This window comes from Camelus dromedarius, chromosome 7 (genome assembly GCF_036321535.1).
Source record: "Camelus dromedarius isolate mCamDro1 chromosome 7, mCamDro1.pat, whole genome shotgun sequence".
Taxonomy (NCBI): domain Eukaryota; kingdom Metazoa; phylum Chordata; class Mammalia; order Artiodactyla; family Camelidae; genus Camelus; species Camelus dromedarius.
In genome coordinates, this window is record NC_087442.1 from 59,950,612 (window position 1) to 59,976,417 (window position 25,806).

Sequence of the window (25,806 nt, forward strand, 5' to 3'; positions counted from 1 at the left end):
ATGTCCCCATTCCCCTTTCTGGTTCACTTGAGATATCTTGGTCTATCCACCCACAATAAGGTTAGCATGGCTTTGCGACCCCTTGGCAAAGTTTCACTATCCAAAGAAGATGAAGCCCAACATATGACTTAATCATGGTCTATGATGTCTACCAAAGCTGAGGAAAGTTAGGGTTATGAAGACTTACTCCCAAATAAAAGGATGAGAAACATGGACACAGCCATTGTAATTCTAATAAATATAAATTCTGTGGTTCTTCTCCCATTTCAAAGATGAAGGAAATTCCAGGAGAAAACATACTGGTATTTTTAAATGCAGTTAATACTTTAAATACTATTTTTAATAGTATGGAGAATAAATAATTGCAAAGCATAGAGTTATCTACCAAAGCAGGATATCCTGGTTTTCTCCCTATTTTTGAAAAGATTTGCATTCCTTTCAAAGCCATGAACAGAACTTCAGCTTCTCAAGTCACTGCATCTGTGACCTGGAAATATGGAGAGAATCCTACATGTGGAGTGCTTAAAAAAATTAGATTTCAAAGAAATACCGTCAAGTTGTCTTAAAGAATTAAACAGGAGAATAATTTTGACACTACAAAGCTGTGGGTGGTGGGGAGCTGGTTATGGATGGAAGGATCAAAAAGCAGAGCTCTTTGATCAGACTTAAGATCAAGGCTGTCTTAATTTTTTATGGAAATAAAATTTTCATACTATAAAAATCTCCCCTTTAATGTACAGAATTGAGTGTTTTATTTTAATATATTCACGAAGCTGTATAACCTTACCACTATATAATACACAACCTTTTCGTCACCTCCAAAAAAAATCTTGTATTCATTGGGAGCCACTCTCTGGTCTCCTCTCCTCCAGCCCCTGGAAACCACTCATCTACTTTCTGTCTACTTTCTTGTCAGTGGAAGAATACAATATGAGGCCTTTTGTGTCTCATTTCTTTCACTCAGTTTAATGTTCTAAGGTTCATCTTGTTATAGCATGTATCAAAATGTCATTCCTTTTTATTGATAAATAATATTCCACTGTGTGGATATACCACATTGCTTTCAATCCACTCATGAGTTGGTGGACATTTGAGTTGTTTTCTTTTTGAATAATGAATAATGCTGCTACAAACACTTGTGTACAAGTTTTTGTGTAGGCATATGGTTTCAATTCTCTTGGAATTAAACTGAATTTTCCTTGAGCTGGTGTATATCTACGAGTGGAATTGCTGGGTTACATGGTAATTCTATGTTTAACTTTTTGAGGAACTGCCAAACTGTTTTCCAAAGTGGCTGCATCACTTTACATTCTCATTAGCAGTGTACAAGGATGACAATTTCTCTACAGCCTTGTCAACCCTTATTATTAATATCTTTTTTATTACAGCCATCTGAGTGAGTGTGAAGTAATGTCGCACTGTGATTTTGATTTTAATTTCTCTGACGGCTAATGATGTTGAGCATCTTTTCGTGTGTATGTCTTCTTTCAAGAAATGCCTATTCAAATTCTTTGCCCATTTTTAAGTTGGGTTATTTGTCCTTCTATTGCTGAGTTGTAAGAGATTTTTAAATACATTCTGAATATTAGACCCTTATCAGATATATGATTTGCAAATATACTATCCCATTCTGTGGGTTGCCTTTTCACTTTCTTGATGGTGCCGTTTGAAATACAAAAGGTTTAAATTTTAATGAAGTCCAATTCATCCATTTTTTTAACTAACTGCTTGTGCTTTTGGTGTCATATCTAAAAAACCACTGCCCAATCCAAGGTCACGAAGATTTGCACCTATGTTTTTTCCTAAAAGTTTTATAGTTTTAGCTCTTACATTTAGATCTCTGCTCTATTTTGAATTAATTTTGCATGTGTGTGAAGTAGGGGTCCAATTTCATTCTTTTGCATATGGATATCCAGTTGGCCCATGCTTCATTTTTCTTAATGTTCAGCGGCAAGATTGAGCAAGGGAGCAGAGACTATATCATGAATATTGCTCCCTGTTGATGTCCACGGACCCCAACAAGTAGCCAAAGCCGACTGTGGGAGGATAGAGGGACCTCATCACCTGAGCACTTCTCCGGGGTCATAAAAGCTTTCAGAGCACCCGAGCAGGCCACCCACCACTGGCGTAAGGATCATCAAATTCTTCCTGAGTCAGTTAGGCACAATACAACTCATTTTCTGAGGCTCTAATTTCAGATCAGAGTGAATTATATACAGTAAACTTGATGTTCCTGCATTTCATATTTAAGATAAGTGAAGGAAACTGCATTAATATCGTGGTACTATCTCTATTGGGCTCATAAGGGAACCCAATAATATCAGATCTGGCTCCGGACAGCTAAAGTGTTAACTAAACTGGATGGCTGCTGTTGGAATTTCACAGATGCCATCAGCTAATCCTCAAAGATACACATATATCAGAGTGAATGAGTTATTTTCTGATCCATCACCAACACTGGGAGGTAGACTGAGACTGGCATTAATAGAATTTATTTTTTATAATGTCACAGTACAAGAGCCTATATGAAGACACAGAAAAGCCACAGTAAAAATATACCAAGCATCTAAGAAACACTTCAAATTTTTCAAATTGTGAATCAAAAAAGACTCTCAATAATGGTCTTTGAATAGCAGTCTCAGAGTTTTCGATGACTGGGAATTATAACCTTGAGGGTATACTGGTTAAACCTGGTGGCAGGACAAGAGTGTGGGAAGACTGCATGGCAAAGTCAGGGGCCTGGGTCAGAAGCCGATGTGTGGCACTCAGAAGCCAGGAAGCAAAAAGGGGTCATTGCACTAACAGGCAGTCTCTGGGGCAGGAAAGAAAACTGGAAGCCAAGCAGACAAAATCAGGAGCAGGTATTCTCAGAGACAAAGAGTTATTTGGCCAGATGCCAAAGTAGGTCAGGGCCAAGGAATAAAAGAATGTCTTACATCAGGCCCAGACTCAATCCTGCTGGGTTTTACTGCTGCTTACTTATATGTGACTATTTCACCCTCAACACACATTAATGGTGCTGCCAGTGACTTTCTCTCTAGGCTGCTTATAAAATTCCTTGAGGTTCTTAAAGAAGAGCCCCCTAAGATGGCAAGGGTGATAATGGTGCCACTTTCCTCCCTGTCCAAAAATGTCATGTGGGGATCTACAATGTCCTTGACACGGGAATTACTTCAGCCAATATCATTATCAGCAACCACAAACAATTTTTGAAGCATGGAACTGTGCCAGATCCTTACAGAGAGGATGAGGAGAGTGAACATATACGACAAAAAGCAACTAAGAATGAAAGGTAGCAAAGAATAAGAGTCAACATGAGTTAATTCACGTAGTAAGTGTGACAGGAGTTTATAATATGAACATTACTATGTGTTTGGATAAATAAAGCAAGTTTCACTGAGAAGTGAAGGCCTGATATAAATCTTGAAGGATGGGCAGGACTCAGTCAAGTGGAAAGGTCTGAAGAGTGTATTTCAGCGAGGAGGCCCTATATACACAGTCAACAAAAGACTAAATTCACATTTTACACCTGAGAGACCAGGTTTTCAGAATAGAAGTTTTATGTTGACGGGCAGTGGAAGATAAATTTAGAGAGATACCCTAAGACCAGATGATTTTTTTTTAAGACCAGATGATTTAAATCACAGGCTATAAAACTTGGACTTTATGCTGTAGACAATGAGGAATTATTGAAAGTTACTAAAAACCTGACAGCTTCAAAGAGTTATTTAAAATAAATTAGTATATAAGATACATGCATCCCAATGTTCATAGCAGCACTATTACATGGAAACAACCTAAATGTCCAATGACATTTACACACACACACACACGTACACACAATGGAATACTACTCAACCATGAAAAGAATAAAATACTGTTATTTGCAGCAACGTGGGTGGGCCAGATGATCGTCATTCTAAATGAAGTAAGCCAGAGACAGAAAGAAAAATACCATATGGTATCACTCTTATGTGGAATCTAAAAGAAAAAATACACAAATGAACTTACTTACAAAACAGAAACAGACTCACAGACATAAAAAACAAACTTATGGTTACTGGGGGGAAAAGGATAAATTGGGTGTTCAAGATTTGCAGATACACACCACTATATATAAAATAGATAAACAACAAGTTTCTACTGTATAGCACAGTTGAATACTACAATATTTAACATCTTGTAGTAACCTATAATGAAAAAGAATATGAAAAGGAATATATGTATGCATCTGCATGACTGAAACATTATGCTGCACACCAGAAATGGACACAACATTTTAAACTGACTTTACTTCAATAGAAACATACATAGAATAAAATAAAATATATTAGTATAGCAACTATACAAAGAACCAAGTCTATCTCCCTCATTTGACAAATAAGCGACCAGAGGCTACGTATGGGAACTTAGGAGTTGAGTGTGGAGGAAAGAGGGAACTGAGAAAGGATCTACAAACAAAGGGTAGGCGGGTTCAGTAACTAAACAGAGAATTTAATTCAAAGGGGGAAGCCAGAGAAATGATTACTGTAACTGACAGTCTAGCAAATGTGGAGACTTGGTTCAGGGTGATAAGAAAGCGCTCAGTGGTGATACACTGGGAATAAAGAGGAAATGCTGAAGTTTGGTGACTCTGGAAGAGAATTAAGGCAGTTTACTTGGTACAGAGGGTGAAAGAACAGGAATAAATTGGAGATTATTTCAAGGCTTCATGCCTTATGGGAAGAAAAGTGAGTGGCGTAACTAGAAGACACAGGGGAATCAGAGAACGATCTGCTTTGGGGTAAAAATGAATAACTCTGTGGGTGAGTTTGTGATGAAGGGTTTTCTAACTATATGAAGTTTAAGACCAAAGTTATGAAAAGAAGAGAAAACAGAAAATACGGTTCTGGAAGCCACCCACCTAAAGTCACATGAGAAAACACTGTAGGGAGCTAAGGACATAGACACTCATGAGGTACAGAAGTTTTTAAAAATGACAAAAGGTCAACTTGTTTTCTAAACACTCTATGTTAGTACAATTAGGTGTGAAAGTGTGACATCTGCAGAACTGGTTCATAGGACTGGGCACGGGACACCACATGGAAGAAAGGTGAGGATGCGCCACCACATGGAGGAAGGGGGCCTAGCGTTGCACCCCCCACACACACACACACACTCAATTTATCATCTATGTTCAGAGTGGGTGCTCTTCTCCAAGGACTGAGAAGCAGCTTGATGGCTGACCTTGATGAGGACCCTCTTCCATCTTCTATATTCATATTTAAAAAATCATCTGGGGAAATATTTACTTCGTTTCCATGAAATTTGCTTCTGACTGTGCAGAGATTAGTTTGGCAGCCAAAGCATTTTTCCCAAACAGAAGCAAATGTCAAGTCTGGCTCAGTCAACAAGGATGGTCAAAGAGTTTCCCTTAAATTTCATCACACAAGTAAATCTTGCAAATTTCTGGGATGAGAGAGGAAAGAATCAAAATTGTCATGATTATAATAGAGCTGGTGGGAATTCTGCTGTCAAGTGTCCACTACAAAAGCAATTGAAAGTTCTGACTTATAAGATCAGGAGATACAGAAGTGTGTTTTCTACAATATTACATATAAATCACGATGATATAAAAATTTATAGAAATGGTCTTCTATTGACTAGATACTTATGAAAAACCTTCTATAGAAGTTGTAACATAAGCCTATAAAATGACAGAAATCTTCAAGTCACTGAGTACCATAGTATAAGTACACATCTTTCTCAACTGGCCATATTAATTTTTCTGAAATGGAATAAAAAAAAAGGAATATTGTTTTACGAAAATCTAGTTGTGACTGTGGAACAGAAAATACCCCCAATATTGCTCACTCAAGGTTTTTGAGGACAGAGTACAAAGACTGGAAGATAATAGCTTCTCAAGAAATGTTTGGGGACTTCATAAATAAATATTATAAGAGATAAAACAAAGCACTTTCTCCCTCTTTTGTGACAAAGTTTTGATTGGATCAATTAAAACCAATTTATTGAAGTTTTCCATGGGTCAGAATTCATTCTATATTTAAAGACTCTGAAGTGAATTTTACCATTACCTTTTGATACACCCCCCCATACACGCTGCTGTTCCATATTTCAATTTCTGTAGAAAGTGTAATAAGGTGTTATTGAAAAGGCAGAGATCATCAGTTAGCTCAAGAATACACCCTACATCATTCTCAAGAAAATTCCAGGCATTGTTACATGGGAAACCTTACAAATTAATTCAGACCAGAGATCTAAACATAATGCATAAGAATATTTGACAAAACATGGAGAATAAGCCAAAAGAAGGCTACTTCAGCAAGGACCAATGAGCTTATGACTGTTCTGTTAGGCAAATGAAAATAACTTTAAAACATAAAGAGACCTCTAGAACTGCCTGGATAGATTTTCTCAAACACCTACCACCATCTTGAAGGATATATGTTTTTCTGGTGCCTTTATACAGTTGGTTTAACTTCTATTCTTGACAGAGTGATCTCCCTGTTTTGCTACAGTAGTTTGGGATGGTGCCCAAATATCTAGCATGAGAAAGACCTATACTCTGAAAATTATAAAACATTGATGAAGGAATTTGAAAACGATACAAAGAAATGGAAAGATACACTACATTATTGGATTAGAAGAATTAATATTGTTAAAATGGCCATACTACCCAAAACAGTCTTCAGATTGAAAACAATTCCTATTAAAATACCCATGACATTTTTCACAGAACTAGAACAAATAATCCTTAAATTTATATGAAACCACGAAAGACCTTGATTTGCCACAGTAATCTTGTGAAAAAAGAACACAATTGGAGGTGTAACACCACATGGCTTCAGACTATACTATAAAGCTACAGTAATCAAAACAGCATGGTATTGGCACAAAACAGATACATAGACCAGTGGGATATAGTAGAGAGCTCAGAAATAAGCCCACACACCTATGTTCAATTAATATACATCCAAGTAGTCAAGAATATACAATGGGGCAAAGACAATCTCTTCAATAATTGGTGCTGAGAAAACTGAACAGCTGCATTTAAAAGAATGAGATTAAAACATTCCCTCACTATACGCAAAAATAAACTTGAAGTGTATTAAAGATCTAAATGTAAGATCAGAAACCATAAAACTCCTAAAAGAGAACAGAGGCAGAACACTCTTTGACATAAATAGCTGCAATACTTTTTTGGATCTGTCTCCTACGGAAAAATAATTAAAAGCAAAAATGAACAAATGGGACAGCACAGGTTTTTGCACAGCAAAGGAAAACATCAACAAAACAAAAACACAATCTACTGAATGGGAGAAAATATTTTCAAATTATATGACTGATAAGGAGTTAATATCCAAAATGTATAAACAACTCACACAATTCAATATCAAAAAAGAAACAATCTGATTAGAAAATGGGCAGAAGAGCTGAACAAGTAATTTCCAAAGTAGACATACAGATGGCTAATAAACATATGAAAAAAGCTTAACATCGCTGACCATTAGAGAAATGCAATTTTTTTTCTGATAAGTATGGCTAGATATTTATCAGTTTTATTGATCTTCTCAAAGATCCAGCATTTGGTTTCACTGATTTTCCCTATTCTTCTATTTCACTGATTTCTACCCTGATATTAATTATTTCTTTTCATCTGCTTAATTTGTGTTCATATGCTTTGCTTTATTTAGTTTCTTAAAGTAGAAGCAGAGGTCACTGACTTAAGACTAATATAAGTGTGTAGCACTATTTCTAATATAGTGTTTTAGTGCTATGAAATTCCCCTTAAGTATTACTTTGTAGCATTTTGCAAATTTTGATATATTTTTTCTTGTTTTGATTTGGTTAAAAATACTTTGTAATTTCCCTTTTTATTCAATCTTTAACTGATGAGTTATTTGGAAGTGTGTTTATTTAGTTTCTACAGAATTTGGGGATTTTTCAGAGATCTTTCTGTTACTGATTTCTAATTTAATTCTGTTGTGGTTAGAAAACATATTTTGTATCATTTGTATCATTTTAAACTCACTGAGATTTACCTTACGGTTCATAGTATAATCTGTCTTAGTATGTGTCCTATGTCCACAAGGCAAAATTTGCCAATATCAGGAAGGAGATAGTTAAAAGATGATGAAGGAATATATATATATATATATATATATATATATATATATATATATATATATATACACACACACACACACACACACACACAATTTCAGGTCAATAAATTTGCCAGTGGAGCTGAAATGGGCATATTACTTCAAAGATACAAACTGCCAAAGCACACTACTCAGAGAAATATAGATAACCTCAATAGTTCCATTACTGTTCTAGTTCTTAAATTTGTATTTTTAATCCCCCAAATAAAATTCCAAACCCAAAGGGTTTCACAGGGAATTACATTCTACCAAATGTTTAAGGAATTATTAAAAACTGAAATGTCACTAAAAGCATGATCCATAAAAGGACAAATTTGAAAACTGGAATTTGTCAAAATTAAAAAAGGTTTGCATTCTTAAAAACACTATTAAGAGAATGAAAAAGGCAAGTGACAAACTGAGAGAAAATATTTACAAATCATGTCTCAAAAGATTATACCCCAAATACATAAAGAACTCTCAAAACTCCATTACACAAAAAAAACCAATTCATACACGGTAAGTTCAAGAAATCAAAGCAGACATTTCATCAGAGAAGATATTCCAAAAGCAAATGAGCCCATAAAGAGATATTCAACACCATTATGGGAAATGCAAACTAAAACCACAGTGAGATACCATTAGACTTCTTTAATAATGGTTAAAAATAAATTTTTAAAAGGTGCAAACCAAGTATTGTTGAGAATGGAGAGGAACTGAGGCTCTCATACACTGCCTGTGAGAATGTATAACATGGTAAAAACATTTAGAAAACAGTTTGACAGTTTAAGTTAAATGTACACTCACTACAGGATTCAGCCTTTCTACTTGGTGATATTTAGCCAAAAGAAATGAATGCATATTGCCTAAAAAGACTTGTACGTGAATCTTCATAGCATTTTTATTTGTAATGGGCAAAACTGGAAACAACCCACATGTACATCTAAAAGTGACAGGATAAAATAACTGTGGTACAACCACACAATGAGCTTCTTAGCAACAGCAGGGAGCAGACTACTGATACTCATCCACATGAATGCATCTCAGCATAATTGCTTTGAGTGCAAGAAGTCAGTCAAAAGACTACCTGCTGCATGATTTCATTTATATGACATTCTGGGATGTGTAAACTAATGCATAGTGACAGAAGGCAGATCAGTGCTTTGGCGAGGGGGGAGAAGCAGGAATGGGGATGACAAAGGGGCATGAGAAAGCTTTTGGGGATGATGAACGTGCTTATTATCTTGATTGTGGTGATGATTTCACAGATATGTATACATACTGAAACATATCAATTTGAATGCTTTAAATGTGTGTGGCTTTTGAATATTAATTACACGTCAATAAAGCTGTTAAATCAGGCTACAGAGCAAGCTATGGGCTATGGTCAACCCCACGCCAGGGATCAAGAAGAGGAAATAAAACTGTCTCTGGAAAAATCTTGCTGCCTGAGGGATACTTCATAAAATCATGTATGAGAGGAAGGCTGCCTGTATATAAGGACTATCAAAAAAGAGAATTTTACATTAAATCAATATTTGAAAATGTAACATGACTGAAACAACCTCCTCTAATATTCTCTGAACATTCCTTCCAAACTCTAAGACAAACCACTCAGTGAGCAAAAAAATTGCATTTCTCATCTTTCCCTGACTCAAGGGGTCCACTCTGAATAAAATATGGCAGGCAAGGTGGAAGCCACAGATACATCATCTCCCTAGAATAAGTCACAAGTTTTAATCTGCAAAGTCAACTGAGTTTTCGCCTGGAAAACAGATATAAATGGGAAAATTCCTAACTGTTCCAGATCAGCAAGTGTAATTTAGCAATGCCACAATCTGTCTAAAAATCTGTCTAAAATTTAAGTGCACAAGGTAAAGTCTCTGCCAGTTCTAGCCTCCTTTTTTTTTTTTTTTGACGCAATGAAATATTGAAGAACTGCACTCTGAAATGCCACCAAATAGTAACATACTATGTATTCATTGTTTTTCTGCTTGGTTTAAGTAATATTTCTTGGTTATTTAAATAGTAAAAATTGAAATATAACATACAATGAACTATATAACTAAACAGCCAAGAATTTAGTAATGTTAAAAAAAACAGTGTATCAGGTACCTGAAGTGTTAGGATATGTCCTTGGTTTAGCAGTGTTGAGAGTCTGCAGAGAACTTTTGCGTACGTAAAGGGACAGGAGAAGATGGCATTAGATAAAGACAGCCCTTCAATCTTGTTCACCTACAGTAGGCACTGAAATTGACAGGGCCCACAGACATGTGCCCAGGAATCTCAAGAATTCAAAATAAATGATAAGTGAATAAATAACCGCTTTGAGATTTATTGGGTTATATTTAGAAAGAAAAATAATAGTAGTCTCAAAAAATACTGTAAAAAAATTTTGTCATTCACACATCCAGGTACCCAGTGGCGTGTTAGTAAATGTTTAATAACTGGCTTAGGGAAAGCAAGCAAGCCTTGGTTTGTAGCATTTGCCAATTTTTGTGGTGTAAATATTCCCGTTATGGCTGATTTGAATTCACTGAAGCAAGTAGAAAAGAGACACACACATCTGCTCTTCTGAGTTTCAGCACAACTAGGACAAGCACAGCACAGGAAGTATCTCAGGTGTGAATATAGCTAACTCCAATCCTACACGGGAAATACATTGTTTCTAGGAAACTCCTGTGTGTTTTATTCTTCGTGGGTGAATTTTCAACTCTGAAGCTATCTTTTAACATACACTTCAACCTGAAAAAAAAAAGATCTTTAGGATATAGGAGACCTAAGCCATCATCAAACATTTGAGATTCATAATATTGAGGAATTCAACAAATCTGCTTTTTCTTTAACAGGAATCTTTTTATATTCAAACTTGATTCAAATTACAGACTGATTGTGAGTCCCCGAAAAAGTGAAAAGGAAAGGAGACAAATAAGACATGGCATTTGAATACTGATTTTAGACAAAAATTAACTGAAGGCAACTCATTAGTCAAGGAAAGGATGGTTAGAATCAAGTGAAACATATTTGCCATCACAGAACTCGGGTGCCCCACCTTGAAACAGAAGTGTGGAGATGTTTTCGTAATTTTTGTTCTGGGGGAGTGCTGTTTTGTAACAAGAAGAATTAAGAAGGGGAGATCAAAAGCCATCTTTTTGTGGTGTTTGCCACAAAGAGAGACTTTCTTCAAAGCATAACTTTATAAGGAAAACTAACAGAAGGAAAAAAAACTTATCAAACTGGAAATTCAACGAAGGCGGGCAGGGGCGGGAACAAGAGCAGCAACAGCTCCAGCATTTCAACACAACCGTAGCAAAGAAATGATAAAAGGAGTAACAAAAGAGCAGACATATACCCAAGTTCTGAGTCTGACTGCAGCTGGAGCACTGAGGGGTCTGTGTCCCACTGCAGGGTCCTAATTGTGCAGCACAAAGGAAAAAGAACACAGAGAATTAACAAAAGGGGAGGGAAACAAACCAAACCAAACCATGTCATTCATCAAGGCAATGGCATATACAATACATACACAGAACATCTCCCCACTTCGTCACCCCCAAAACCCCAGGTGCCAGGAAGACCCCAAGAATACAGATACAAGAGGAAGTGAGGAGCTGTCCTTCCCTTTGAACATCTGTTTGATACTCGAAGCTTTGGTTGTTTTCATGGAAGGAAGCCCAGAGCTAAATACTCATCCGCCCACACACCTACCCTTTTAGTTTCTGTTTTGTATTGAAGCCTGGTTGATTTGAGCATGTAAACTGCTTCATGGAGACCCCAGAGCCCAGCCGCAGCTGGGAGCAACAAGCATCTCCCATGCAGTGATGAGAAACAAATGCAAGGGTTCAATGGACCAAAGCAGGAGCATCTAGGGTGGTCAGGCCACATGGAGCATGGCCGCAGGCCTGGTGAATAACTGGCTTCCCCTGGTCAGTTACTGTAAGCATAACACACTGGATTTCAAGGCTCATGGGTATTTTCGTGTTTTTTTTTTTATTTTATATATTACAGTGAAGATGGTCATTAACAATAATATCATTTGTCTCTAAAGATGCCAGGGATGGCTTATATCTTCTAAATACTCACAAGAGTATCATTAGTTACCAAGGTTACCAAGAATTATCAATTTCCTTTCTTATTTCTCCATCAGAATAAAAACGGATAAGTAGCACTTCTATAAACAGAGTGCACACAAGGACCTTTCTTTGGCAGGCCCTTTCAATTCCCTGCACACTAAGTAGTTACAGGTGAATCAGGCATGAAGCTATCCATATGACATGCAGCCGATGGACAGCAGCGACTTTGGGGTCAGGCATCTGGTATTCAAATCCTGCCTCTGTGACTTACCAACTGTGTGACATCCTTTTGCTCACTCTGAGTGTGGCCCACAGACCACGAGCATCTGCATCCCTTGGGAGCTTATTGGAAATGCCAAGACTCACATCTCACCCAGGCTCGCTGACTCCACACTACAGTTTAATAAGGTCCCAGGTAATGTGATCTGTGGGCGCGCTGAAGCTTGAGAAGCCCTGCTTGTTTCCTTGTCCATAAAGAAAAGAGCTGTGCGGCTCATGACTTTGCTTCGTTTATGTCTTGGCTCCAATGTTACCTGCTCAGAGAGGCTCTCCTTCTTTCACCCCCTTAACACAAGCAGCACATTCACGTCACTCTTCATCCCGTTCTCTCATCCTGCTTCACTTTATTCATAGTGCTTACCTTCACCTAAGACTTCATTACACATCACTCTACTTATGACAGCTGTTTGACTCTGGACTTAAGCCTCATAACGGCAGGGGCAATTCTATCCCGAGATTACAGCGATATGCCTAGACCCATACCTGGCATACAGGTTTCATAATACAGCATTAGTTGAAAAAATGGATGGATGGATGGTGTCTCTCTAGTTTTCTATAGGGATTACATGTAATTATACCTGTAAAGCACAAAGTAGCTATTTGATAAACAGCAGCTGCTTTTACTTCTACCATGTCTACTGCATCTACTCCCAATGTTTCTCTGAGTCGGTGCCCTCCTGATGTAACAGATACCACCTAGGTTCCTCCTGCAGAGGGATCAGAATGCAGTTTCACAGCTTCCCTTACTAGCTCTGGTTGAGCTCTTGTCCTCATACCTAAATGCTCTGAAAGATGACAAAGTACAGTGAGAACACGAATTGGCCCCTGTTTCTTAGACCAGTGCTTCTCAAACTTTAATGCACAGACTCTCCAGGGGTATTGTTACAATGCAGATTCTGATTTAGAAGGTCTGGGGTAGCCTGAGAGTCTGCATTTCTAATCAGCTCCAGGGAATGCAGACGTTGCTGGTCTGGGGACCACACTTCACATAGCAAGGTCTGGACTTAGATCGGTGGTTTTCAAACTAGACATGGTTCAGAATAACCCGGAGGTATTATTAAAATACAGATACTTATCCTCAACCCCAGAAATGTGGATTCAGTAGTTCTGGGGTGGGGCCTGAGAAGTTATACTTTTAACCAGTTCCCAGGTAATACTAACAGCTGACCCTGGAATCACCTTTAGACAGTGACTGGACTAGACGTTGCCTCCATCAGCCAGCAGGCAGAAAGGATCGCTGATGTTCAAACACATCAGTATCTAAACCCGTGATTAACTCCAGCCTGGCTTAAGACTCAGGCCACTTTCAAACTAATTAAATCAGAATGTGTAGGGTGGGACCCACGCATCCGGATTTTTAAAAATTCTCCAGGTGTTCTCATGTGCAGCCGGGGGTGAGAACTACTGCCCTGACCAAGGAAAGCAGCTCTTCCTGGTTCAGGACACTGATTCCATCACCTCCTTTCAAACCCTGGAAGTAAACAAATCCATTACAATGATTCATCCTTGCTATTCACGTATCTCTGCGGAGGATCAAAGCTTCTATCCTTAAGGATATTTCTTTGGCCACAGACAGAGGAGCAGACTCTGGCCCCGGCTGACTGTGAGAAGTGTTCCCTTGTAAGGGGTGGGATCAGTTCCTCTGCCCTCAGGTTTCCAATGGGACAACCTTTATTCGCCTTTCCCACTTCTCCCAGGCAGGTAAAGAATGCGGCAGCTCCCAGGTTGTCACAGCTGTTCTGTTATTTATCTGACAGCTCATCTAAACTCACTGTGCCCTTAAAGAAGTAAAAATGACAATTCTTTCAGAGTCAGTCGCTGAAGAAGGCCACAGACTAGCAGTCCAGAGCTTGCACGTACTCCGCCAGAACAACAGAAGTGGGCTATGGATCTCACCCACAACTGTCCTGCCCTCCACCCCAGCCACACATATGCTGTTCAGTAAAAGAAATCATAGTTACTGTCAGTAACGAGCAGAGTGGCAAGAGTCAGGCCAAGGATGCTATCAAGTGTGCTAGTTTTACTTGCATTTTTCCCCACCATTATCGGTGGAGTGGTCAGACTTGCACAGAACACACTTTTTCTTTGAAAAGGAACTTAAAGCCAATACAATGAATAAGCAGGGGCTGTTCATGTTTCTGAGAGTAGCCTAGTAATGTGTATTAAACATCTGCTGATTTCCTTCTGTGCAAACTTGCAGAAAAACTTCCCCGGAGATAGCAGCACCTTGGAGAGAGGCTCGCCCCATTTTAGGGGTGTTGGTTTGTGCTCTAGGTGCGGCTCCACTGTGTGTCACCAGGAAAGTCTTCCGTCCTTAGCAAAATGAGGGTGTGGGCCTGGAGGCCCTTTAAGGTTCTTTTCTGCCTGATAGATTAAAATACTGGATGACTATTAAAATGTCTTTCAGCTTTCTCTTCTCCAGTTGGAATACTTCTCTAAATACTGACACAGTTCTTACTTTTTAACCATCTTATTTATCATCATGTTACAGTATCACTGAAAATAAAATGATGGTTTCCCCACAGCTTCTTGGGAAGTTTGACCAGGTAGTTCATTTTTTAAATTAAAGAAGTAGTGAAATTGTAAGTGAATATATGTGAACACAATATATTACCACAAAATATTTTCATAAAGAAATCACTCTGTTTACTATAGTAACTATTTCTACTATCAGTCATTTCTGAAGTGAACCAATCAATGCATGCAGGGAGAAAATATTTCTATAAGAATATTAATTTACTCAATCAATACCTACTAAGAGCCTAATATAAACTACTGTGCTAGAGGATTAAAAGATTCTACATGGAAACTACAATTCTTATGGGGAGATAAAAACATATGGTTTAGGAGAACAAGGTAGAAAGTGAAACATGCCACATAAGCACCACAGTTGTGCTGTGGGACATGGACTTGCACTTAAGAATCTTAAAATTTTAGTAAAGGAATGAGACCTATGAATATTTATACCTAATGATATGCATACTGATAATATACATGGGGAAAAGTAGTTCTCATCAATTGCTGTGGGCCTGGTACAGTTTAAAGTTTCAATCAATGTTCGCCATAAGAAAGATTAATCCTAGTGAGAGTTACAGTTTTCCTTTCGATGAGTGTTTATTTTGTGCCAGCTAGCCAGGCACTAGACTGTATTTTCATTATCCTTTGGAAGCCAGAGCAGGAAGATAATCCTCCCTCTGAAAAGATCAGAGATTCCATTCAACCTGGTTTTCGAAAGATGGAATAGGATTTGGACATAACAACTCATTTTCATCAGTGCCTTGTTTATTTTCGGTAGCTGAGTTAGTCTGCTAGGTCTAGTAAGACTACTAGATCTAATACATTACATTTTAGATGCCAATTTACCAATTTATCATGAAAACAATAATTACCAGGCAGAGCAATTATACACGCCTGACAAAGTCTTCTATCCTTGAAGGCCAGCTTCCTGGGAAGCCAGGAGACCAGCACTGTCCTTGGAATCAGAACAATGAAGCTGAATGCTAACCTGCTACAGCTCCTTCCTATCCTGTGCCCACCACATCCACATCTTTTGGCAAGACTAAACACACACCCCTACATCCACCTCATGGCTGCCAGAGCCTCCATTTTCCCTGATTCTTAGGATGACCAACGTAACCCTTTCTGACTGATGTAACCTTTCTTTTATTGTGTCAATTAGATTTTTGTCCAGTATTCCTGTCTGAAAGCCATCCTGGTTTTCTTCATTTGCATATTTTTAAGTGTTGCATTTGTCTGCTCTGATCAATTTTAGGTTGATTTCTTAGGTTAACTTTCTGAGGGCCCAAGGGAGGATCTCTTTCATAGGGAACCTGCTATTGGCACAGATCCTAAATAACCCAATGATTCTTTTCCTGATCTGGACCTAAGGGGTACTATCATGGCATTATGGTCCCATGGTTGGATTGACAGTTCTGGACATGCCTTTTAATGTCACATTTCCCAACTCTGTTTCAAAATACTAGGTACAGAAGCTTCCCTCACCATGAGAAATCTTCCACTTACTTGACCCTAAACATGCTAAACAATGTAGCCTCTGGTCCCTCATCTAAAAAGGTCTACCATGGAACAGTTAGTTTAAAATTTGGGCAACACTTTGTTTTTCAGTATTTCTTTTTGAAAAAAAAAAAAAAAAAAGAATGGACAAGACACCAAAATTCTTCAAACTAGCAGTGACATATTAAAAGACTAACAGAAATTTATGTTTTAAACCTTCTACCAATTCATCAGTATCCAGCTTCTTATAAAAGTCTCCCTTCATTGGCCCAATTTTATTTGCTCAGTTTCCATTTATTAGATACAGAGAAGTGAAAATTCAAACAAAACAATTCCTGGCCCTGTGTTGGAAGCATAACTTAGGTGTAAAAGACACGAGGTCCATACTGTGTAAACCGTGCTCTCTCATGAGTGGTGAATTTCTTCCCGTTCAGCAGCTAGTCGGTGGTCTCCATTCTTCTTCCCATCTTTTTCTTAAGCCTTCAGAGGGGAGAGCCTTAATACTCTTTCTTAAAGACTGTCTTTACTCTTACCCTTTTTTTTTGTTGCTGTTTTGGTTTTGGTTATAAGAAAGAGATGTTTGATAAATACTGGGAAGGCAATAGTTAAGAAGTGTCATTTGTTATGCCAGTATTCAGTGTGGCTGAGACACTCTCACACACGGCTGGTGGCATTTTAAATCGGTACAGTTCTTTTGAAAAGCAATATGCCAATATGGAGCAAGAGTCGTAAACACAGAATTACTCCAGGACTCATTTCACTTCCAGGAACTCAGCCTATGGAAATAAAATAGCACAAAGCAGTAACAAAAATGATGGTGATGATGATGATGATGATGGTGAGAATGACCTCCAAATCATCAAACCCCATGGCTGATTCTTGTTTCATCCTCAGTCTCTATAATTCTGGTGACTATTGGCACCTTCATAGCATGCTCTTTCTTTTAGTCTTCCTGACCCTAAAAGTCTTGTTTCTTTTCCTCCTATCTCACTATAATTTTGGAAGGGTCCTTATTTCCATCTCTATAAAGACAGACATTCCCCAACCAGGGTTATTTCTTCTCCCCTCACCTATGCACCCTAACTGTAGGTGATCTCAGAGATGTCCATATATCTTCTGCAAAAAATCACCCCAAAGTCTCCACCTTTTCACATGCTTTTTGGATATATACATCTGTATGCCAAAGCCATTTGACCCTTCTTTATCTCACCTGTCTTTCCTTTCCTTCTCCACTCCCACAGTCCTCTTTCAGACCTCCTGTCTTGTCTATCAGACCAGTGGTTCCCCCAAACTAGTCCTCAAACCTTGAAAGCATTATAAAAATGTAGTGGCCCAGATCTCACCTCAGACCTGAGCCCTAGGTATCTGTGTTTTTAATCTGCTGCCAAGTAAATTCAGTATATAGCCACCAGACATGGGAGCCAGGGATCTCATCTATCTCAAAGGCCGTATTTGTCTCCCAGACTCTGATCTCTTTCTAAGCTGCCTTCTTAACGTGCATTCTACGCCCAATACTCCTCCTACCTACGCCCCCATCCCCACCCCGCCCATTTCCCTCTGTTCTTGCCTCTCCCGTTATCTGGAATGCCCTTTCTCCCATCTTTATCTGTGCAAACCATATGTACTATTTAAGGCCCAGCTCAAATGCCTTGCTCTCTAAATATATTTCTCCTCAACAACGTTATTCATAAATAACTTGTCTCTCTATGGGACAAGAATATAGAGAAATGCCTGCACCTCTTATTTCACTGTTCTCTTTGCCAACCTACAACCCACTTGACCTCAACAGTAGCCCTGCATCGGGCTTTAAGACCAAGTTTGAAGATGGTCTGAAGGATGTCATGGGCACTGTTACAAAGCCACTGTTACAAAGGGGCCTCAGCATCAAGCCAAGCATGCTGTTAGTCCCATCTTAACTTTTTGCTCAGTGCCCAGTAACTGCATTTCTCCCTTATTTCTGTGAGGAAATCTTCTCCTTGTACCTTGGTCCTGTAACCAGTGCCAGTGGCTCCCCTTGAGCAAAGTCTACTTTCTGGCAATGAGTTCAGCAACCTTGAACTATCTTGCTTTCACCTGGGTCCTCATCTCTCCACTCATCCTGAACCCATGCCATTAAGTTTTCTGCTAGCTGTGCATGTGCCTAAATGTGTGTACACACATGCACACACACACACACACACACACACACACACACACAAATCAATAAATAGCTACCAAGTGTCTAATATGTGTCAAGACCTTAGGTAGGGTAGTGAGAATCAAAAGTACTTGTCCGACGAGACTATACAGATTACTTATAGACGAGTTGGGAATAATGCTTTATGGCATTATTGCTCATCTCCTGTGAGTACAAATATGCGAGAGCTGTAACTACATAGAAACAATTCCTTAGGTGGTTTCAAATTAAATATGTCAATTTACTGGAAGCAGGATCTTTAGAAGTAAGAATAATTCCCTCATCTTACTATTCCTTGCAGTTTCTAGTATTTATTTTGTGTTGTTATACACACAATAAACTCTCAACTATTCACTGAAAGAATAGATGAGTGAATGAACAGATGAAAGGTCTTTATTTGCCTTTTCTGCAGATGACGTGACATGTAAGGGCAGGTTGATTCCCAAAGAAATCGTTTTTACCTTCTTTATGAAAAAATGAGAGAATAAATCAGGGCATGTCTGCCTGACTCCCTTCATCTCTACCAAGCCACTTACAAAGAACACAGTCTTGTATGGCATGATGTCACCACGCGATCCCAGGAGAAGTTTCAGGCTCACTTTCACACTGAAGAAGGAAAGCCTATCTTGAAAATGTTGACCTCAATGCATAAATGGATAAAGAAGTTGTGGTATGTATACACACATACAAGAGTAGGTATATATATATATACCTACATGTATATATAATGAAATGTTATTCAACCATAAAATTGAGGAAGTCCTACAGTCTGCAACAACATGGATGGACCTTGAAGGCATTACAGTAAGTGAAATTAATCAGACAGTAAAAGATAAATACTATATGACCTCAATGATAAGTGGAATCCAAAAAAAAAAAAAAATCAAACTCATAGATCAGACTTACGACTACTAGAGGCATAAGGTGGGGAGAGGGCGAATTGGATGAAGGTGGTCAAAAGATACAAACTTCAAGTTATAAGATAAAGAAATACTAGGAATGTAATGTACAACATGATGACTAAAGCTAACACTGCTGTGTGGTAGATAGTAAAGTTGCTAAGATGGTAAATCCTGAGTTCTCATTGCAAGGAAAAAATGTTTTCCTTTTTTTCCTTATTTTCTTTTTATTGTATCTATATTAGAAGACGAGTGTTAGCTGAATCTACTGTGGTAAACATTTCACAACATACGTAAATCAAACCACCATGCTGTGTATCTTAAACTTATACAGTAATGGATGTCAATTATTTTTCCATAAAAATGGGAAAAAATTGCTGGCCAGAATGCTAGTTTGTGCTGAGAATAAAAATAAGTCCAGCTACCTTCTCTACCAAATGAACTTAGCAACTTTTGCTAGTCCCTGAAGTAATTGCATTGGAACTCAACTTTTCATATTTTCCTTTTCTCTTTGGGGTGGAGAGGCAGCTCAAGGGCAGAATACTGAGTCCCTCTGAGTCCCACAGTTCCTCTGGACCCTTCCTCCACATGTCTTCTCTGTCAAACAAATCACTAGTCACTAATCAGATAAAGAAACAGTTTGGGCCAATGTGAGCATAGTGCTGAACAGAAAATCTCCAGTCAATGTCATCCCCAACTTCTATCTTTCTAAGGGCCATTTCTAAAGGCAATACACTAAATAATAAGGACATTTTAAAATCCATCATATCACTTAATCTGTCACAGTCATTAACATGATGTCAATTAATTAAGAATGACATTTAAACAACGAGTGAATGTTTTACTTCCCAGCCCCGGTGATTTCCGTACTTTGGACTGGCAATGATAATGATAAAGATTTTCCAATGTCAGGAGTAAAATTTTAACAGTGCAATACATATTTATACCACGCTCTTTTTAAAAAGCCTCTTTCTTAATTTACTGTGCGAGAATCTTCCCTCTATTGGTTAACAGCAAAGCCTTAATACAGAGCTTTGATAAAGGCCACACTAAGCCGTACAGGAAATCCATCTGAGCTGGATTCAAAGACAAATGTGAGACTTCCCATTACAGAGCAAGGATGTGTTTTCCCCAAATCTTGTCAAATAAGCAGTCTCTCTAGAAGAAAGCTCAGTGACCCCTTGTTAAAAATAGATGCTTACCGTGCTACTATAACCATATGGGTATATACAGTATGCTCTGCCTGACACAGAGCAATAAGGTATCAACAATTTTTAACTAGTCAGTCGCTGCGCTACATAAAGTGAAAAACCTATAGTATACACTCTAATTTTCAAAGACATTGACTTTTAATCAGCCTTGAATCAGTGATTTCAGTCTCCCTTTAGTCAAGCATCCTGTCAACTTCTCTTTACATAATGATAATTACAATAATTTTGTATATACAGTATTTTAACATGTTAATAAATTTCCTTAATGTCTTCCCTTTAGCCTCTGATTCATCAGAGAACCTTAAAAGATGGTGAAGTTTTCACCAAAAAGAGTTAAAAATCTTTTGAGGTTCATATAGTGCCAGAGTATCCCACGGAATCCAATTGTGGATAAAGTTGAAAGTCTTGAGGATTTTCTGTTGGGCATTAAGCCCATGTGGCCCTTGAGCACATTTTCCTCTCCTCAAATCACTGAGAAAAAAAAAGGTGGTGACCAGGTGCAGTCAGCACAAGTTGACCATGAATAAATTATTCTAATTTCCTTATTCGTGAATTCAGAGTTCACTAGGCAGTAAATAGACCAGGAAAAGGCAGAGTTTATCAAATATCTGAATTTTACCAAGGAATTTTGTCAACATAAAACTTAATTATATGGAGGCCTAACATTCAAACAGAACAGCAAGCAAACATCTGGAGTACACATGAGGCTGAAAGCCCGAAAGACTTCTATCTAATCTACTCACTTTGTACGTCTGTATTCCTGCTAAGTGTTACAGAAGACATTTCTTTTGTGTTTGTTTGTGTGTGTGTGTGTGTGTGTGTGTGTGTGTGTGTGTGTGTGTGTGTTGGGGGGAGTAATTAGGTTTATTTACTCATTTATTTATTTATTTATTTTTTCATGGAGGTACTGGGGATTGAACCCAGGATCTCCTGGATGCTAAGCACACACTCTACCACTGAGCTATACCCTCCCCCTTGGAAGACATTTCTTGTGGTGCTGCATTTAAGGTCCCCTTGGGAGGAAGCCTCAGCTTCTTAGAAAAAATCAATGGATATAAGGGTTTTGATTAATAGATGCTGATAGCTGGGAAGATAGGCATCAAGTTTAAATACAATGGGAAATTTGAAGATAGTGTAGATGCTAGATAAGATGAAAATGTATTGAAATGAAAAAATAGAGATAACTGAATAAAAAGCAAGTTTGTATAGTATAGTATCATTTATCATATACATGATATATATATTGTGTGAAAGAATATACACTAGGGTATTAAGAGTGCTAATCTCTGGTGGTAGGAATATATTTTTCTATTTTTGCTTGTCTGTATTTTCTAACTGTATAAAATAAACTGATACTGTTTCTATAATAATAAAAGATTATTAAAAATAAAGTGTGGGGGGGAGCTTGAGTGTCCTTGATTGATTGGAGAGTAGAACTTAGTGATGGTGTTAAGACCATAGAGGGTCCAAAAAGAAGACAGAAATTAATCGTATTACTATCCACCCAACCCATGCTGCCTGTCACAAAAGACAAACATTAGTAATCTCCCCTCTGAGTATTTGGTTATGGATGTTATGGGATGGGTGTTATTGTAACAAGAGATTGCACAATATGTTATCACACTGAGACATATTTTACCTTTGAAATCATTTCAAAAGTTTTCTTCCTGAAGCAGGTTTGGGACAGGGTGGAGCCTATGCCCCGGTGTACAGCATACTTTCTGATGTCAGTACCCTTTCCTAGTGTCTACAGGCCAGTACGACCTCTAACACAGCTTTGTCACTGAGAAGCCAAGCGAACCTCAGCCAAACATGAGAAAAGCCCTAGTGCAAAGCCCCTTGTGAGCCATCCATGTGAAAAGAACAAATGCGGACTGATTATCTCTTAGACAGATTCATTTCTGGTTGAATATCTGGATGCTAGGGATTAAAGGCTGGCCTAAATCAAAGTATGAACAAAAATAAGAGTAACAGCTAAAACTCACACATATCTAACATGTGCCTGACTTCTTTCCAAGTGCTTTACTGATGTTAATTTTTTTACTGTTAATCTATAGAGTAGGTCATGTATCACTTTTATCAACTATTGTTAGAGATAATGTTAAAACTAGCACTGTAGCTAACATTCTGCGTGAACCTGAGAAAATTATTCTCTCTGTGCCTGTGTCCTCATTCATAGAAAGTAGGATGATACTTTATTCATTCAACAAGCATTTAACAAATACCTACAATATGGATATAACTACAAATATCACTTACTCCCTGCTCTCAAGGAACCTGTCATTCCCTGAGGAAGAGAGACATATTCAGTTAAACATAAATGATTGTACTTTAAGAGCTATAAAGTACTAATGTTTTATTCTTGTGTATAAAAGATGTAGGCTATTGGTTTGAATTTAATATTCTTTATCATATTGAGAAAACCATTTCTATTCATAGTTTACTAAGTTTAAAATATGGGAATAGATGTTTAAATTTGACAAGTACCATTTCAGTACATACTTTTCCGTATTTGACCCTTTTACATGCTGAATTATGGTAACATATTTTCCTATACTAAAGTATCCTTGAATTTCTGAGTCAATCCTAATTAAGTATAACATATTCTTTTAATATTATGTTGGATTCTAGCTGCATATAGTATGTTTAGAATTTTTTATCTACATTTATATGTAAAACTTGTCTTTCAAAAATTTTATTAATATAATTGGGGTTTTTTGAAACCCAAGAGCTTGTTCTTCGTCCAGTATGATTACATGATCAATGATTAATTGGTTCTACCAGAACTAATTAAGAGAAAGAGAAAAGCACCACAAATGTAAATTGTAAATGAGAAGCAGGCCATAACAACTGAAGCAGAAACTGGAAAACAAATTGTGACACTTTGAATTTAAAAGTTAAATCATACTAGTATAATTGAAAAATTATTAAGTATTTCTACTCTATTCACTCATTCTAGAAAATTTACCCAACTTCTTTGAAAATCAATAAAAGAAATTTCTGTTATATTTGATTTTTTAAAGCACTATTTTAACCTTTCCTTTGTAATAGGGTACATTAAGTATGCCAATTTTCAAATTAATCGCTTACAGGGATTATATAAGAAATGTTTGCCAATTTTGGATCTGTAAAGAAAACTGTAGTTTTAGTTTGAAGTTTTGGCAAACAAATGACAGAATTTATGTGCACCTTTAGGTAGGACCAGATGTGTTCATTTGATTCCTAAGTTATCTTCTGAAAGATTTTCCATTTTTCAGAAAGTCCAAATTCCACAAAAATATGCAAATTTATGACTATAGAGTTATATTCTTAGGAATTACCAAGCTCTTTTCTCAGTCTCATGTTTTATGAAGTGTTAAAGTTAACAGTAACTGTTTTCAAAGATGTTTCTTCTACAGAAAAAGTCATTCCAAGAGGAATTTTAAAAAAAGATATATAACATTCTTCTGAAATTTAACTCTCCTGTGTATTTTATGGAAGCAAAAACATAGACTTGTGTGGAACATTCCTAAGTTCAAAACAAGCTCAAGATTTACTAAGCTATTCCTAATGCCTTCTCCTCAAAGTCAATTTTATGCTCAGTCTTTCTGAAAATCATCATTTGCTCAATGCCAATTTCTCTGCATCCCCATGAAAACTGCACTTAGCAAGGGATCTACTCATTGACTTCTAGTTGCCTACTCTTGCTAGAACATTCCTATAAAGAACTGAAGCTAGCTGGAGTTTGTGTGTGGTGGGAGCAGACAGCACTTCTTCCAAAGTGATTAAGTTAAAAAAAATCACATAAGAAGGGGAAAGAAATGAAGTGATGTCCTCCCCGAAGGAGTAACTGCTGCTGTCCCCGGAGTGCTAAAAGCGTAGGCCAGCTTCCTCTAGAAAGTTTTCAAAAGGGCTCATCAGCTATGAAGTCAGTTGTAGTATTTCATGCTGCCTGCCCGCTGCACCCCTTGTCACTAAGATGACTGACACAACGCCATCGCTGTACAGAAACAGGCAAATACATTAACTTAATGAGAGGCCGGTGGACCCCCTGGGGAATGTGATTGTTCTGGGCCAGCTCCTGTATAAATGTTAGCTCTTACGTAACTGTGTTATTATTACTTCCTCCCTGCCAAAGACCTTTTGAAATGTTCAAAGTGAAAGATGAGAGAAGGCGTGTGCTGCCCCAAATCACAAAGGCGATTTACTAACTTAAACCAGCCTGGTGCCCACAAAAGCCTCTACTTTCATTTTTCTCAAATTAAAAGGAGTGTCAACTGCTTTCAAAAGGCCCCTAAAAAAAAACAACACTCAAGTCTGAAACACACCAACAGACAGACATTGGTGAGATAATTTCAGTCTTACATGTTGGTTTCAGAAAGCAAAAGACCCTACAGCTCAGGCTAATACTAGACTATTCTCATTTTCATATTTTTCTCTACCAAAATCACCTAGGCCTCTATGGAAACAATGTACTTTCAGAAGGTGACGCTCATGATAACGTGTTCAGTGAGAAAAGAAAAACGCAAAATTGTATACCGCTCTACCAGGAACATATATGGCAACAAGAAATGTACACAGGTAGACAAGGATTGAAAGGTCCATCGACGAGGCAAAGGCTGATTTGCTAGAATGGCGGTGCTGTGGATAATTGTTTCTTTTATTTGGAATTTTATTAACATATTTTACGTTTTTTTTTTTTAATTAAATGAGTCAAAAACAGAGGTCACAAACTGCCAGCTCACAGGCCAAATCTGGCCCACAACTACTTTTAACAAAGTCATTAACATTTAGGAGACTGTGAATAAATACTTAAATTTTTAGCTTCTCGTGAAAACTTAAAAGATGTGCAGAACCTAGGTCCATGTTCCCACCTGAGCTCAACCGGCCTGAGCTGTGAGGAGACCATCAGACCTTTATAAAGGGAGTGCTTGCGAACCAGTTGCTACTGGCCCTTCAACTCCCCACTCATTTCTATCACCTGCCTTGGGCACTTGCACATGGGAACCCTGCTGAAGACAACTGAATTAGGAA

The 25,806-nt window shown here is 37.8% G+C and overlaps 1 protein-coding gene across 3 annotated transcripts in view; it reads right to left on the reverse strand.

Moving 5' to 3' along the window:
* The window catches only part of DYNC1I1 (dynein cytoplasmic 1 intermediate chain 1), a 341,842-nt gene that overhangs the window by 227,644 nt on the left and 88,392 nt on the right, over positions 1-25,806 (reverse strand). For 2 of the 3 annotated variants that reach the window (XM_064487554.1, XM_031454935.2), the window contains exon 5: positions 11,497-11,556. The exons of the other annotated variant lie outside the window; for it this stretch is intronic. In XM_064487554.1, coding sequence (XP_064343624.1) covers positions 11,497-11,556 — 60 coding nt within the window. The remainder of the gene's footprint in view (positions 1-11,496; positions 11,557-25,806) is intronic. 3 annotated transcript variants of the gene reach the window in all.